The sequence below is a fragment of the Labrus bergylta genome, chromosome 21 (genome assembly GCF_963930695.1).
Source record: "Labrus bergylta chromosome 21, fLabBer1.1, whole genome shotgun sequence".
In the NCBI taxonomy this organism is placed as follows: Eukaryota; Metazoa; Chordata; class Actinopteri; order Labriformes; family Labridae; genus Labrus; species Labrus bergylta.
The window spans coordinates 16178689-16195125 of NC_089215.1; the positions used below are offsets into that span (position 1 = coordinate 16178689).

Genomic DNA, 16437 nt, shown 5'->3' on the forward strand with positions numbered 1-16437 from the left:
TCTGTATAACATGATAAAAGAGAGAAAAGGTCCACCAAAGAGACTTGCGAAGAAGGTACTGTTTCTACAAAAAGGATTCATGGTAATGGTTCACATTTTTAAAGTCTTAAAAGGAATTGAAATGTCCGCTTAAGGTGTTTTAAAATATTGTCAGGGATCCAACATAACTATCAGTATAAATAATGGCTCAATTGAGTTGCATTTTAGACCTACTGTAAAATCTTGAAATTGAGCCATGTCATCAACTGGATTGTTCTCCTTTCTGATGGCTGTATTATACAACCTGGAAAAAGGTTAATAGGATAAGCTCCCTCTAGTCCATTATTGTCAGAGTATCAAGAAACCGGAATCAGGATCTTGGCTCAAACTGGGCCTCTAGCTGGCTTTCCGTCACAGCAGGCTGGAAGGTTCAGTTGTGGTTGAGAGCGACACCGAGGACACGGGCTCTGTGTGGCGCCCACTTTGGCCTTGAACCCATGTGGACGCCTGCCTGTGCTCACAATCACATCAAGAGACAGGAGCGTGGTGGGAGGCGGGAGTCCAGTGGCTTTTCCAATGTACCCGCGTTCACCTCAACCTGCCTTTGTGTTCGCTGTTGTACTGCTGCTGCTGCTGCTGCAGATTACTGCAGGGGAAGTTTTGAATGAGAGGAGTAGTGGGACTGACTTCAAATACATACTGTGATACGTCCCTCAGCTGTATAAATGGCCCGTATGTTTAAACAGCAGTCTGTGAACATAAGGTCCTGGTATGTGCAGAGCTATCTTAGGGTGTCCATATGGTTGATATAGTTTATGTTTAGTTCACATGGAACTACACTGTAACTCCTTAGAGATATGGGTCATATGAAACACACATAATTAGATACAGATAAGAATAGAACAAAAAGACAGCAGGGACGGGGATTCAGCAGTACAGTAATGTGTGCAGTTAATGATCTGCAGCATGTTTATGTTTCAGCTTTTTATGTTCCTGCTTTCCAGTGGCAAACTGTTCAACATATAAGAGCCTTCAGCTGAAAAAGCATTCAATGTTTTGGCATCTGTCAACTCTTTCCTGATAAAAGCAGAAATCCAAGAAACAAGAAGTGATGCAGCCTCTATAGTTTTCTTTGAAAGCGCAGAAAAAGAACTTGGTGATTAGGAGAAGCGGCTAGTATCTTCTAGAGCCATACTACACACTGAGATCATATTAAAACCACAGCAGAGATTTCTAAAGAATTAAAAAAAATGTGGAAAATAAATAGTTTGAGTCAAACTGTACAGATTCATAGCTTCAAAGGCAGGATTGGTTATTTTCTCCAGATACACTTTTTAAGATTCTGGTTGAAATTGTCTTTAAGTCCTGACAGACATTAATAACTCGTGCTCTGAAAAAGGAACAAAGAAAATCTGTCATCTGTAGCAGTTGTAAGCATGAAAAAATTTCGACCAATGTCTGCCACGAGGTACCAATCTGATGAACAAATCACTCCTCCCTGTCTCCCTGCTCATTCTCTACCTCTAGCGTGCACAAGCCCACACTCCAAGATCATCACTGATGACAGAGATTATACTGTGAGTTTTTCATTCTTAGTAGTAAAATCGTTTTTTTTTTTTTTTTAAACATGCATTGTGATAAAGTTTAGTGTTTATTTACCGCTGAATGAGACATGAGACGACGTAGTTTCTACACAATGCAAGCTATGAGCTGAGGTCCACTCCTGCACCAATGGCGCTCGTGCATGTGAGTGAGGGGCGTGGCTTTTGAGAGAGAACAAGAGCGGAGGGGGTTGGTGTGTTGACGGAGCACTGAGAGAATGCTACCTTCAAAATCATGCTAGTTTTCTGAAAATTACCAACCCCGCTTTTAACTAATGGAACCGTTGGAAATATTTTAACAATATAATGCAAACCGTAGAAAAGATTTTGGTCAATCCTAACAACTCACGTTTCTGTAAATATCGTCAGAGGAAAAAGCTTCCTACACTTGTCAAAGTCTTTGCATATCAACACCAGTTCATTAAGATGTCAGAGACTGTTTCAAATCCCAGGTCTGACTGGAAGGGTTATTTTTGCTTTATTTTAGAACATGTTGTGACAGGTTTGGCCTGAGGTTTTGATTTGTGTGTGTTTGTGTGTGTGTGTGTGTGTGTGTTTGAACCTAACCTAGCGAGACCCTTCAAAGAGGAGTGGAGAAGCTGGCACCAGAGACGTGTGTTTGCCATGTGTCCTCTCTCTCTCTCCCTCTTCCCTGAGGACGAAGAGAGGACACTTGAACATTTAGCATAAGGTTACTGACATGGAATTATCAAAGAAGATTTAAATCAACCAGTCTTTAAACTGCATGCATAATAATCATCACCACATTTGATGAACCACACGTGCACCCAGACTCGGCAATACTCGGAAATGCTTGCTGCTTTGCCAAACAAAGCTGTGGATCCAGATCTGAGCCTTTCAATATTGTCCCCTGCTGTACACTAAGACTGATATAAGCAACGTGAGCAGATTTCATGCACAGTTTGATCCTTTCTGGAGACACATAACAAGTGTTCCCTCTTTCTTCATCTCTTTTGTCACCAGCTAAAGGCCTGCGATTCCTCTCGTGTTGTGTAATAAAAGTCAGACATAATTAATGACTCCTAATTCTACAAGGGTTCATTAGAGATTTACTGTGAGTGTGACAAGACCTCTCACTGTTAATTGAATGTGATTCCTCATTACATGTTAAGTGTTTCAGCAAATGTCCTTGTAAAGGACGTAACATTTCTTTTCCAAGTCGTTCCAAAGCTAGCAACCTGGATGTGCCTTTGTGATTGCTACATTTGAACTCATACACATTAATGTCATATATAGGGTTTTCACACTTGCAGAAAACTCCTGCAAAACTCCTGATGTTTCCAGGAGGAGCTGAATTTTTCATTCGGACTTCACCCAGAGTTTCTCCTGCTAGACCCCCTAGTAATTTGTGAACATATATGTGAACAGCCAGGTCAGGAGAATATCCGTAGCAGTCCTCCTGAAATGATCTAGATATTTTCAGCAGTGCATATGTGAAAACTGCTTTATAAGACAGAATATATGGCAACATTTTAAAATAGGACACAATGTAGATTACATTACCGCTCGTTTTATTGGAAGATTCAATGTGACCAACTACTATAAGGACTCTGCTTTCGTTACATACACCTGAATGCATCAGCGATAATAAAATGTATATAATGAATGGGGATCATCTTTTTGCACCTTGTGCTTGAACATCAATTAAGTAATGAAAACTTTATGTATTAACAAAAGGTGCAAAGACCCCTGGTGATGGCATGACTCAGCAATAAAATGTGCGAAGGAAGTCAAGGAGTCCTCATTATTTACCCTGTTCAAAATTACCATTTGGTCTCTATAGCTCATTTTTATGCGTAAAAGCTGTACAGGGGTCAATTGTTTTATCACCCATCCGTTTGGATTTTTCTTAAGGCTCAGAGTTTCGCTTAATTAGGCACAGAAGGCGTGGCTGGTTTGACGGACAGGCGGGCACCTTGTTCGATGTTTAATATATGTTTATATCTCGGCAGGTTTCGGATCGTGTGCAATAAGATCATCAACCACAAGATGTTTGACCACATTGTGTTGATCATCATCTTCCTAAACTGCATCACGATCGCCATGGAGCGGCCTCACATCGAGTCCGGCAGTGCTGTGAGTATAAAACTTTTGTTTTGGAATTGGAAAAAAAAAAAAAGTATTAGTCACACTGTGTGATCATTTACTCAATAAAGTCTTCACAGCCTTCAGTGACAAAGAAATAAATGTAGTGACAAGGAAACCAGGCTAATTGACAGTCAAACAGCGTACAGTCATGTGTAGAAAGTGTACAAATAAATCACAAAGAATCCTGCCTGGCAGCTCATTAAAGTGCAAACAGGTATGGATTTTAAAAAAAAAGGAAGAAAGTACCTGTCACCAGATCCAAACTTGTTTACTGTTCATCTCCCACACCCTCGAATGAGGCACAATCACTACAGTAGCTCAATGAGGAAATAGTGGAACATAAAGCAGTGAATACGTTCTGGTTGATTGTTACCAAGCATTTGTGGCAGTGTGCCATACGCAATACCATCACCTCCTGCAGGAAATGCACCGTCCCTTCAAATTCAGAGGGCTGGCTGAATACTTTGCACACACACACACACACACACACACATCTCAGTCCTTGTCCTTCCAGCAATAGCAGCAGAGCGCAGCCAAGTCGCTCCATGCAAAAAAACACAATAATTATCACTGTTTGATTTTTTTTTTCTCACTGAGTGAGGTGTTCCGTGGATGGGCCTAATTGCGGTTCGGCCTCGCTGGAACACTCCGTTCTGCTTGTTTTGCGGCTGAAACACGGAGGAGACAGCGTTGTTGTAATTGATTCAATTATCTGTGGGCTGGCGTACGTGGCTAATGTCCAGGAAAGGAGATGTTCAACAATTGGAGGCTGCCCCACAGGCTGCCCGGCTTAATCAGCGGCAGAGCAGAACACATACAGATAGATGGGATGATTTCTTGCCTCTCACCTCTGCACACACACACACACACACACACAAATATAACTAAAACAAATGCACACATTCACTACTGTAGCCACACCAACATCAGAGAGATCTTTTACATCCTGTATATTTTGTCAACCTCCTGCTGTGGCTGCCCAATCCATTCTGCACCCTGAGGCCATTACTGCACTGAGATGGGAAAGTATGACACAGCAGACCCAGCCCACAATAAGAAATGATCTGTCATTACATTTCTGGGCTGTGATGCTTAGTGCTGCAGATCTCCTTTGCCCGGGTGGTCATTGCACAATGTGTGTGTTTGTCTGTGTGGGTTGTTTTGAATTAATGGAGAGGCCTGTGAATCGATTTCCACTCGTTGATTCTGTTTTGGCTGTGTATAGCAACCAAACATGTATAATTTATCACTCTGCTGCAACTCTTTTGAAGTGTCTGCTTAACCTCACCCATGGCCCCAGCTTGACGAAAGGAACATGTTGAATTCCCTAAAAAGAAATGTACTTGCCGTAACAGAGATAAAATGTGTTTGTCAGTAACATTTTGTCGTGGAATGTGAGCTTAATAATTCGTTTATCCTTATGGCAGTGATGTCACACTCTTTGTATTCGGTTTGTAGTCCCTTGCTTGTTTTGATTCGGTGCTGGAGGGTTGCCTGGATACTGCCTTCCTGTTGCTCAATAGATATGATTTAGGTTGATTATACCACCTATTATGGATTATTATTCCTAATTGATCTTGGGGACAATACATCATTGTCTGGGGCTTAAAATTGAATTGTATCAGCATCAACAATATAAAACAGAATCCATCTAAGTTATCTGCTTCCACATCATTGGCTCCAGACCACATGAACAAAGAGATGGTGATACACAGTGGACTGTGATTAAAGCTTTCCAGGAACTGTGGGTTGACCCTTATTTTCTCCTCTGCTCGATAACACAGGAGGTTTGTGGCTGCATATGAAACAATGCCACCGTGAACTGAAAGATGTCCACAACAATCTCCAGTCAGTCTATCTTCTAACCACTTGTTGTGTGTGTGTGTGTGTGATGAAAATTGACAATGACAGTATTTTACCGAAGCCTTAAGAAGGCATGCATCAGTACATTTTATTGAACTCCATTCTCCAGGATAATGAGTACATTTTAGTTCTCAGCTTATTTATTGTGATATCCCAAGATTACAACACTGGTTTACTTTCTATAATTGGTTAATTTCAGCAATTTTCATGATAAATGAACTTGCTGTCATGGAAAAACCAGTGTTGTTATCCTGAGAAAATTATGTGAATAAGTAGAGATTGTAAATGGTAAATAGACATGTGCTTGTTTAGCTCTTTTTTTTTAAAGTATTTTGACCACTCAAAGAGCTTTTGCCACAGGTCACACATACCCATTCACACACTGATGGCAGAGGCTGCTATGTAAAGTGGCCATCAGCATGAGCTTATCCCATTTATACACATCTTAACAAAACAATCACATTATCACAGGAAAACAGAGTAAAACATAATGTGTGGATGTGTGTCCAGTTATACTTCCAGACTTCCATAGAATTGGAATCAGGACTTTTTTAACCCACAAATATACAGTATGTAGAGATCACACATTTTCACATGGATGAAATAGAGCTTAAGGTGGTTTGAATTCATACTGAAAGTGGAAAATGTCTCGTGGTTCATTTTAGATTTGTCTGTCCATCAATATTAACTAGGGCTGTCGAAAAAATCATTCATAATCATTGATTAAAAGCTGAAATTCAATAGTTAATCAGCAGTAATTGCATTTTTAATGAATTTTGAAATCCCATTATTTTGTATTTCAAAAAAGTTTGTAATGCTTTTATTTTGTATGCTTGTACATGCATAAGCTAAGGGTCCTTTACAACCTGCTTATAACATAAACTAAACCACCAAAAAAGAAACTTGGTACGAATCGAAAAGTAAATAAAAAAAGCAAAAGTGGATGTTCAAAAGTGAAATGTTGCAGTCATCAATCTGAATATCCAGTCTTTAGTTCATGTTAAATTGTTGAGCAGATGTTTGTGTAGTATAGTGCCCCCTCCTGGTGAATGAGCAGCAGCTGCGTTTGAGCAGAGAGATTAACATAAAGTGTGGAGGATAGGCTCTGCTGCTAATGCTGCTGCAATTTACCTTCTCACGTGGAAATTGTGTGAAAGTATTCTGTTTATCATCATCATCATCAACTTTTATTATTAGACTCAAGGTCCATTTTAAAAGACATACAATACAAAAAATAGACAACACACATATACATTAGAATAAAAACATTCCCGCCTCTTATAAAAGGCACTTATACCAATGTCTCCAAAGGTACGACTGGTAGCGTACTGCACTATAACTTGGGTTCAACAGCAGCATTATAATTACATTCTTTGAGTCATTCAAGCGACCGATAAATCTGTACATAAGGTTCCTCAATAGAGCTTGTAAGGTGTTAACTCCTGCGTTCACAAATAGTTCACTTGCACTACTCCACCTTGGCTATTTATGACTTATTTGTACTGTACATTGATGATAGAATATAATTGCTGGACTTATGTTTGCTGAACAACATGTACAAAATGGTCAATTGAAAGCTAGCATAGCTGTGAGATGGTGGTTAGCATGACTCAGTAGCCTACATTCAGCCATTTATTATTTTGGCACTACAACGTTGTGCCTTAATTATCTGTTTGGTTACATATTTGTTCCTTTATTCCAGTTTTACAGTGAAGAATGTTCTTTTGGAGGAAAAATGCACAACTTTGGAGGACTAGAATTGTTTACTAATTGCATTGACAGTATAAAGACCTGTTAGCATTGTTTCAGCTTCTTATTTGCTATATTTTGGCTAGTAGCAAATTACAGCATTGTTTTGTAATCTGCAATAGCTAAAGATGACACCTTGTATGCTGGAGCTGCTTATGATTAAACACCTCAAGGAAAACTGTTGACCCAATGAATTATTTAAGGCCATTCTGAATAAGATTTAGGGCACCAATATCCACACTTCTCTTCTCTATTACTCCCCTATCTTCTACTTCTCCTCTCCCTCTCTCGTCCCCTACCACATGCCTGTAAGTACATTGTGAATGAAATTATAAAATGGTTCACAGCAGCAGGAATTAGCTGCTGTCAAGCCTGGAATTTATAAACCCTCTCAAAGACAGCATTCCCGGTGATGTCATGCCCGACATTCCCAGAGACTTCGCAAAAGAGCTGCAGACTGCCGTCACTCTGTGTGTGTGTTTGTTCCTCTGAGCATGGACCATGTTAGTTGGAGGCCGTGGGAAAGGCATCCACTTCCACCCACTCACATGCACTCAACAAACATACACACACACACACACACACACACATTTATACATATAGTGAGTTGTGTCTCCTCTGACAGAGGGGAAGTAGGGTACATAAGCAGTCTGTGAAGGGATCTTATTCCTGCTGGTTTGCCTGTTTTCTTTTCTCAGCCCTCAGTAAAGATATCATCCCACCTACTTCTGCGTGCACACATTTTACTGAGCCATGATGTCAAGTTATGTGCGCAAAGATATCGAATAGCATATTTCTACTAGTGTTCTGTTGTGTGCAGGCTAGCATACAAAATTAAGTGCAAGCTTGTTGAACTGACTGTTTATTTCTGAAAAAATAAATGAGTGAGATGCTAAATTCTTGTTTAATTTGGAAAAATCAATTGTCAGCCTTAAAATCTTTAATTCACAACAAATTATATTTTCATCAAGTGTTCCACAGGTGGTATAATGCCACGTGTTCCCTGAGTAATTCTTTTTTTTTTTTGTTAAACGGAAACAGTTCAGGCTCAGATGCTTTGTTTGACTATTTCCTGTAGTGCTAATAAATAATAAAGTTTGTAATTGCCTGCTAGCCATCATTAGCGGGTGCAACAGGAAAATAGCTGCCTCATACATTATTCAGCTGTACACTAGATCAATTTAGAGGCAGATGAAGAAATGAAACTCTGTAGAAAACCATGTTTCAAATGTGTATTTTGAGTCACTTTGAATTATCCATTAGTATGTGCACTAAACCTATCTATTCCCCTTCTCTCCTACAGGAGCGGATCTTCCTCACATTGTCCAACTACATTTTCACCGCAATCTTTGTGGCCGAGATGACTATTAAGGTAAGACGCTGTGAATCCAATGACACAGTTTTTAAAATAGTTCTGTGAGAGGGACAGACTGGTGAAAAAGTTATTGACCTTTTAAGTCATGCAGTCTACCTGTAATTATTTTCAGTTTGTATCATTTTCATATAAAAAGGGGGTATGTTGCTGTCTTTGGAAACAGATGACTCATCTTTGTACACGTACAATGAAGACATTTTGCATTGAAACCCAGTCTCTGCAGAGACTATACAGTGTGCTTAAAGACTCAATGTTGTGTTATCATACAAATACAGAATAAACCGAGTAAAGACAAAAGAAAGTCAGAGGATTGGGAAGCAGAGATTGAGACTCAAAGAGCGAACACACACCACATGGAACACACACTCACAGGGCTGTTTCATTAGAGCCTGGAAGATTGTCTCGACCGTATTCAAATGGACCAGCTTTCAATGAAGGTGTACCCAGGCATGAACAGGAGCACGCAGAGGCAGAGGGGAGAAAAGTTCATGGGTGTCACTCATCGAAAAGCCTTTGTCTCTATTTTTGGTCCGAGTGTGATGCGTGGGCTCAGGAGCGAAGGACCTGCACACGCAGAGACACACTCCTTCAGTACCTTTACGAAAAGCACTGGTTTTTATCATTTCATTTAGTATTTCATCACTTTAACTGAAGTGCAAATAAAACAAGTGATGCTTGGTTATTACAAAACATGTGAAACGTGAGAATTCATGACAATTAAGACAGAACCTCATTACCATTTCAATACTGCAAAGACAGAAGACACTGTAGAGCAAGTCCAGCCATCAAAACTGATAGATATATATACATATATATATATATATATATATATATATTATTCTACCATAATCCATATTAATGTCACTGACGTTTACCTCTTTATTTCCATCTTTTAATTTCCACGTACATCTTGTCCTTGTAATGTCTATACTAGTTGGAGTTTGTGGCCACTACTGATTAAGTTTTGTTTAATCTTTATCTTTGATCTGACAAACTCAATCATTGTTCTTGACCCTGCACTAACTATCATTCTGTATAGTTTAATTAATATATTCATCATTTGTATTCATTAAGAGTTATATAATTCTTACATGCCTGAACCAGAAGTGCAAAACATTTAATGATAATATAAGTGGTGTATTTTTTGCATTTGATACTGTGAATACATTTAGCTAATAAGACATATTTAGACTGAATTTTTAGTACTTTAAGAAAGAGTAATAATAATTAAAAAAAAGGAGCTTGAAGGGCGAACTACACAGTTAAGTTTACGTTGTAATCTTCTGATAAATCCAGTCTGTTTTATCTCGAACTTTTATAAATGTGTTTAAGATAAAAAATTATCTAGGAAAGTGGTTCTCAACTGGTGGGTCAGGACGGATCAGGTGGGTCTTTGTTCTGTCATGCTTTGTACCATCTGAGGTCCAAACCGTCCTTTTTTTCATGTAAAAAATCTCATCTCATATATAATATTAGTTGCAATTTCTCATGAATGATTTGGTGGTGTGTCCTGAGGTGGCTGTTGGCTCAGCTGGTAGAGTTGGTCGTTTCACAGTAGCCACATTGATGCCACGATGTGTCCTTGGGCCAGACACTTAACCCGAATACATTTCACCTCAAGAATTCTAACCCAATTAGCTCCTGCTGCTTTGTCAGAGTATGATGTGTGTCTGAATTGGATTAATTTCTTCTGATGGACACTTTACATGGCGCCACTGCCACCAGTGTGCGAATGGGTAGGTGTGACCTGCGGCGTAAAGGCACTTTGTGTAGCGAGAAGAATAGAAAAACACTATACAAGCTCAAGTCCATTTACCATTTACCTTTGAGACCAGCTGAGAACCACTGATGTAGGAGCAATAGAAGCCTTTCCAATAGTTTCCGTGATTCTCAAAAGTAAAAATGAAGGAAGTTGCTGAATGATGTTAGCTGTGTTCCAAGGGTAATAATGATTTATTAAATGTGTTCTTTAAATCAGAAAATGGCCCGATGTCTCTCCAGATTTTCTGTATCCATTGTCTGTGTAGTTTTTATCAATCAGGAAGTTTTGAAATGAAAGCAGTAACCCAGATTTGCAACATTTACACGACTTAAAACCTGTAACATAACATGACGACATTAATGCATGCCGTCACAGCATCATGGGCATCGTGGGAATATGGTCTTTTACACAGTAAGTTGAATTCACAGCTCCTCTTTTACATTTGCCTAGAGTAATGCAAAGTTTCACAATATGTATCTTATCATGATAAGCATCATCCCTACTATTAAGCAGCTCTTGCTCAGCCCTACTACAACTGCAGCCTTGTATGCAGGAATTTAACACACACTGTAGGTTACGAATATGCGCAGCCAAACGTATGCCAAGTGCCGCACTCTGCTGTGCGCTCTGTAGATTTCTTTGCTTGTTTGTTCTCTGCCAATCACACGCCTCGGTGTTATAAATTATAGGCCCAACAATAAAATGTAATTTATTCCTGTTTAATTCAAAGGCAGAGAGTGAGATGAGTCCGAGGAGGCTGTCTGGCTGTTTTTCTTAAAGTTTGATCAGCCCGTTTGATCGTTCCCCTGCCACATTATTCATATACAGTTTCACCCCTTATGTGTTGATTAGCATCCACTAATGTACATAATCTATCCATCTCACTCTCTATTGCTCTTTCATCTCTGCAGTTAAAGTTGATGTTTGTATATTCATGGAGTGTGGCCTGATTGAAAAAAAGTCTGAGCTACTTTCTATCATTTTTAGGATTGCAAATTGTTTTCTGGGCAGAATTCAATGGGAGGCTGTAGTGTTCGATATGAGGTTTGGGAGCGCTTGCAGCATTTGAATTCCAAGCTTCAAGTAAACAATGGCTCTGAAAAGTCAATAGGCTGTGCACAAAGGATGTTAAGCATCAATTCCTAATGAATAACAAACAGATCTGCAAATGCACAAACAAAAACAATACATAATATCTGATTCATTCCTCTTGCTTCTAAATATTTATTTTAGGTGAATTGAAAACAAAGTTGGTCCAGTTTGCCCTTTGTGCTTTCAGATTAATTATCATACACTAACTAGTATTCTTTCTCCTTTGTGTCTTCTATGTGTCCAGATTATAGCTTTGGGCTGGTGTTTCGGGGACAAGTCCTACCTGAGGAGCAGCTGGAACATTCTGGATGGGATGTTGGTGATGATTTCCGTTATTGACATCCTGGTGTCGCTCATCTCCAATTCTGGTACAAAGATCCTGGGCATGCTCAGAGTGCTGAGGCTCCTAAGGACCCTGAGGCCGCTACGGTAAATGCCTGTTACAAGGATCCTGAAATACTGTTCATGGAAAACCAAGCACACTGAGATATCAGACACCTTCCCCTTTAAACTGTGAGGAGGAACCATCAACCACGTCGTACACCTTCCATCCGCAATCTATTACAAATAAATGACTTGACATACTTTGTGGGCATGATTTAAAGGAAATGACCCAATTAGCAACGAAGTAGAAATATTAATATTTAAATTGTCGTCATTTTCTAGACCATTGCTAAACTTTTTGAAACCAAAGTAAGCTTTTTTCAGCCCTGACATGCTCCATGTTTAGCTTTTGAGAAGTTTGGGTGTGTGTGTGTTTGCGAGTGTTTGTAGGAATTAATTTTTATTGTTGATTCATGCGTGTTATTCTCAGTGTGTATAAAATTGCTCAATTATGTTTATTTATGAAGAATTAAGGCAGAAGAAAGCAATTTGGAGAGTGTATTTGTATTTGCATCCCCAATTAGTGTGTTTGTGTGTTGAGAGCAAGAGAGATAGAGATAATGCGAGAGAGAGAGAGAGATAAAGAGATAAAGAAAGGAGCAAGTGTTGTGTGTGCACTGCTTCAGTTCCTTTAGGTTTAGCCTCAGATTGGGTTTGCCGATATGTATGACGATTCAGAGGCCAAGATACGATACATACAGTATTGTGACGTACATTGATTTTGGATAATGACCCTGTCCTACACAGAGTTCACTACAACAGCTGTTCTTTATTGTTGGGAATAACAGCAGACACACACTGATGTTATTGTGAGCTGCACCATTAGGTCCATTGTCTTTCAAAACTCTCATCACAGCTTTTCAATCATATTGATTCTGTAACACCTGCATCGATACATGTATTTGCAAGGAGCACTTGACGGTACATTGCCATACCGACTTTATGAGCACAGCAGTAACGCTTGGTGTCAAACCAATGACTACTTTTGTCTCTGAGTGAATACTGTTGTTTTTGTGTGAGCTGTATGTTCTGAACAGGATTTCTTCTGGTATGAACATTAATCATTCTGTCGAACAACAGATGAACCCTGAGTCAAAGGTTGCAAAGGTTGTGCTCTTATATTCTTTGTGACACTTTGACCTATGCCATTGGAACTTAACTGAAGAAAAATCAGTAGTGATTGCAAGTGACTGTTACAGTCTTACAAGTGGGGATAGTGTAGAATGTTTTTCATTATAATAATGAGAAACTTTATTTACGTTGCACTTTATTTAACAAAGTTACAAAGTGTTTACAAACAGCTTTAAAACATTTTGGAATTATAAAAAGATTTTTAGAAAGTAACATATTTTAAAGGACTGTTCTATTTGTTTGCCCCATCCAAAATGTCTGCAGCTGTTGAAGCTGACAGCTTATCCAGCTGTGATCAGCTGCCTCAATCATTTCTCGTAACCCTCACTTCACACCAGAGGGAAGGACGTGTCTCTTGTATGTTTCCTTGTGCCTCTCGCACGGTGGGAGAGACTAACACAGGATAAAAAGAAGCAAGTGAGGGGGAAATGTTCATGCCAGGTGTCAAGTGTATAGGTCGAGGTACTACTGAAGCTCGCTTTCTAAAAGCTTCTAATGTAGCGCTCTAGAGTGTGTCTGCTGCACCTGCCATATTCACTCCACCGAGCTCATTCCCTGCTGTTGCAGTGCAGGTGCCGGAGCATTGGCATTCCCGTAAGCCTCCTATAGGGCTTTCACACTTGCAGAAAAATCTTGATATCTGCCTGAGGAGTTGTATGTGTGAACGCAAACGGCCACATTTTTCGCTCAGACTTCCTCTGGAGTTTCTCCTGCCAGCCGCTTACTATTTTTACCGCAGTGAGTCCGAGTGAGCTGATGTGAGAAAGCAGCAGGATATTCTCCGGAGATTTCACCTCTAGCCAATGGGAGAGGGGAGGGACAAATATATATTGTGACTGCTGCATAGACTGCATGCAGCTGCTTCAATCTCCACACACGTTCTCTGTTTGTCAGTATGTTGCTCTCCGCTCTTTTGTTGATGATGTCATTCCGATGACTCCGGACCGATGATTCCGGACTACATGTAGCGTTGATATAAAGGCAAATATTCTAATTATAGCGTCGTATAGTTGACTCGTCCACCACTTCCGCGTCTTTTTTTTTTCACGTCACCTCTTACCTCAGGAGACTATCCCTGTCCCCCCTCCCCTCTGACAGGGATAGTCTCCAGCTGTGAGGAGCATATGTGAACAACGAGGTCAGGAGAATCTCCTGAAATTATCTAGATGTTCATCAGGAGTGCATATGTGAAAACGACTGCAGTTATAACATCTCGTGAACACAGAGTATGGCTGTTTTCATATAGCGATTACGCATCGTTGCGTGTTTTTGTTCTTTTCATATTGATCCAAAAATGGCCTAATACTGGTGTCCCAGTCTGTGCGTTCACATTGCATTATGGTGTTGCGGAAGCACGACGTGTAGAGAAACAGCAGGAGCTGTATACAGTACACACACACACACACACACACACACACACACACACACACTCACTCAGACATCCACAAACTCTCAGCGCTGTTCTGTCCTGCTGGCTCTGCCACTCCCATCTGTAACGGCTCTGTTGTTACCACAGTGGTGATACAGAGGTGGAATCCCCCGGTCCCCCCATTATGCTTTTGTGACATTCATATTGAATCTAGACATCACAGGGGTGTAAATATTGCACCTCGTGTGGGCATTACAGGACTACTTTTAGCTTGAACCCACTATGAGGCAACGATTTAATTCGAGCCCTGAGTTCAATTCATTATTTTTCTCTTTTTTTTTTTTTTTTCAAGTTTTCTTTTTTCTTTAAGAAAAATCATGACTTAGAACATGAAGTGAGGTAAATCCCTCCTCACTGCACTTCCATCAAACAAGTCATGTTGGGTAGTAAAGACTATTTATGATGCTTTTGGAGAGGGGTCTTTTAAAATACTAAAGAAACACCACTAGGTACTTCAAGTTCGTCCAAAAAACTCTGCACAACTTCCGTGCCTTTTGAAAAATAAAAAGGTATTCTGATGGTTTGCAAAATGAAATGTATTTGACAAAGAGCACTTTGCTGTCATGCAGCTGTTGTCTTATAACATGTTGTGCAACATCTACAGCCTGAGCACTTGAAAAGAGTATCTGAGTCTAAATGCTGGCGAATCATTCAGCTGTTTGCTCACTTCTTATTGCCCAGAGAGAGAGGCGTGTCTGAAACGGAATTAACGTTGAGAAGGAACAATTTTAAGTCAGATTAGAGTATATGTAGCAATGACAGCAGAAAATTGGACAAATTTCAAGTTTTGTGAAAGAATTATCTTGAGCAAAGGGCAATTTCTCTGTGTAGGGAGGTCTTTACTTTGTGAGAAATGCAAAATGGCAGATTGACAAATGGGATTAGGAAGACTTTATGATGAGAGTGAGTGAGGGAGAAAATGGAGAGGATGGAAAAATAAAAGGAAAAAAAGAGTGATGGGCAGCTCTGTAGATTGGCTCTCTCCTTTCCTGAGGGTGCAGACGAGTTACAGGAAAGTAATAGTGTAAAATCATTTTTAAAGGTAGTTAAAGGCTGTAGCTATTCATGTGCTGCTGTTTATGTTCTCACATACTTACTGTAGTAACACTGCTCTGCTAGAGAGAATCAAGATCTAATAACGCCATGCTTTTGTTATGGTCGTGAAGAAAACCACTTTGTGAAATTGCAAAGTTCATCGAGTTGGGGAGGTGGGACTATAAGATCTTGTGCAAAATAATTAACAACTTCAACTGTTATCTCAAATACAGTGAATTCGTAAGTTTCAAATACTTGACAAGATGTTTAGACAGCAGACTGTAGGATTGACTGATGAAAACCACACAGGGAACCACTGTTAAATTCACCCAGTAAATAAACCAAGCACCAGTTACCAAGGGGGGGGGGGGGGGGGGGGTACTAGACGAGAGCTCAGGAGATGCTAGGAAAAACTGTGGTTAGTAACTTACATGGCACATGAAGATTTACAGATAGTGACATACAGTGATATGATGTGAACGCCCAGAGAGAGAGAGGGGGGTGGAGGGAGGGGGGGAGAGAGAGATAGGAGCTCAAGGTGCCCCCGGCAGTCTAAGCCTATAGTAACATCACTAGGAGCTGGTCCATACCTGCCCCAGCCCTAACTGTAAGATTTATCAAAAAGGAAAGTCTATTCTTAAAGGTACAGAGTGTGTCTGCCTCCTGGACCCTGACTGATAGGAGAGGCAGCGGTGATTCTAGAGTCCCCCTTCTGGTCTGGGACCCCGAGCAGTTGCCTGCCTTGCCTGTTGACAAGGGGCTCCACCTCCCATAGTACATTTAGAGACTGTAGGTGCCACGATCAGACCTGCATTCTGGGAGCGCAATTTTCTCGAAGGGTAACAATGCACTATTAGCTCTTTAAGGTAAGATGGTGCCTGGCCATTAAGAGCTTTAGATTTTAAATCCTTTTTTCATTCTATCTTGT

At 40.1% G+C, this 16437-nt stretch overlaps 1 protein-coding gene across 18 annotated transcripts in view; it reads left to right on the forward strand.

Moving 5' to 3' along the window:
* Positions 1–16437, forward strand: part of cacna1g (calcium channel, voltage-dependent, T type, alpha 1G subunit) — a 247626-nt gene that overhangs the window by 183031 nt on the left and 48158 nt on the right. For all 18 annotated transcript variants that reach the window (XR_010664891.1, XM_065949287.1, XM_065949277.1 and 15 more), the window contains 3 exons: positions 3554–3677; positions 8605–8673; positions 11775–11959. Coding sequence is in view for 17 of the 18 variants with exons in the window: in XM_065949287.1 (XP_065805359.1) it covers positions 3554–3677; positions 8605–8673; positions 11775–11959 (378 nt within the window). In the remaining variant the exon portion in view is untranslated. The remainder of the gene's footprint in view (positions 1–3553; positions 3678–8604; positions 8674–11774; positions 11960–16437) is intronic.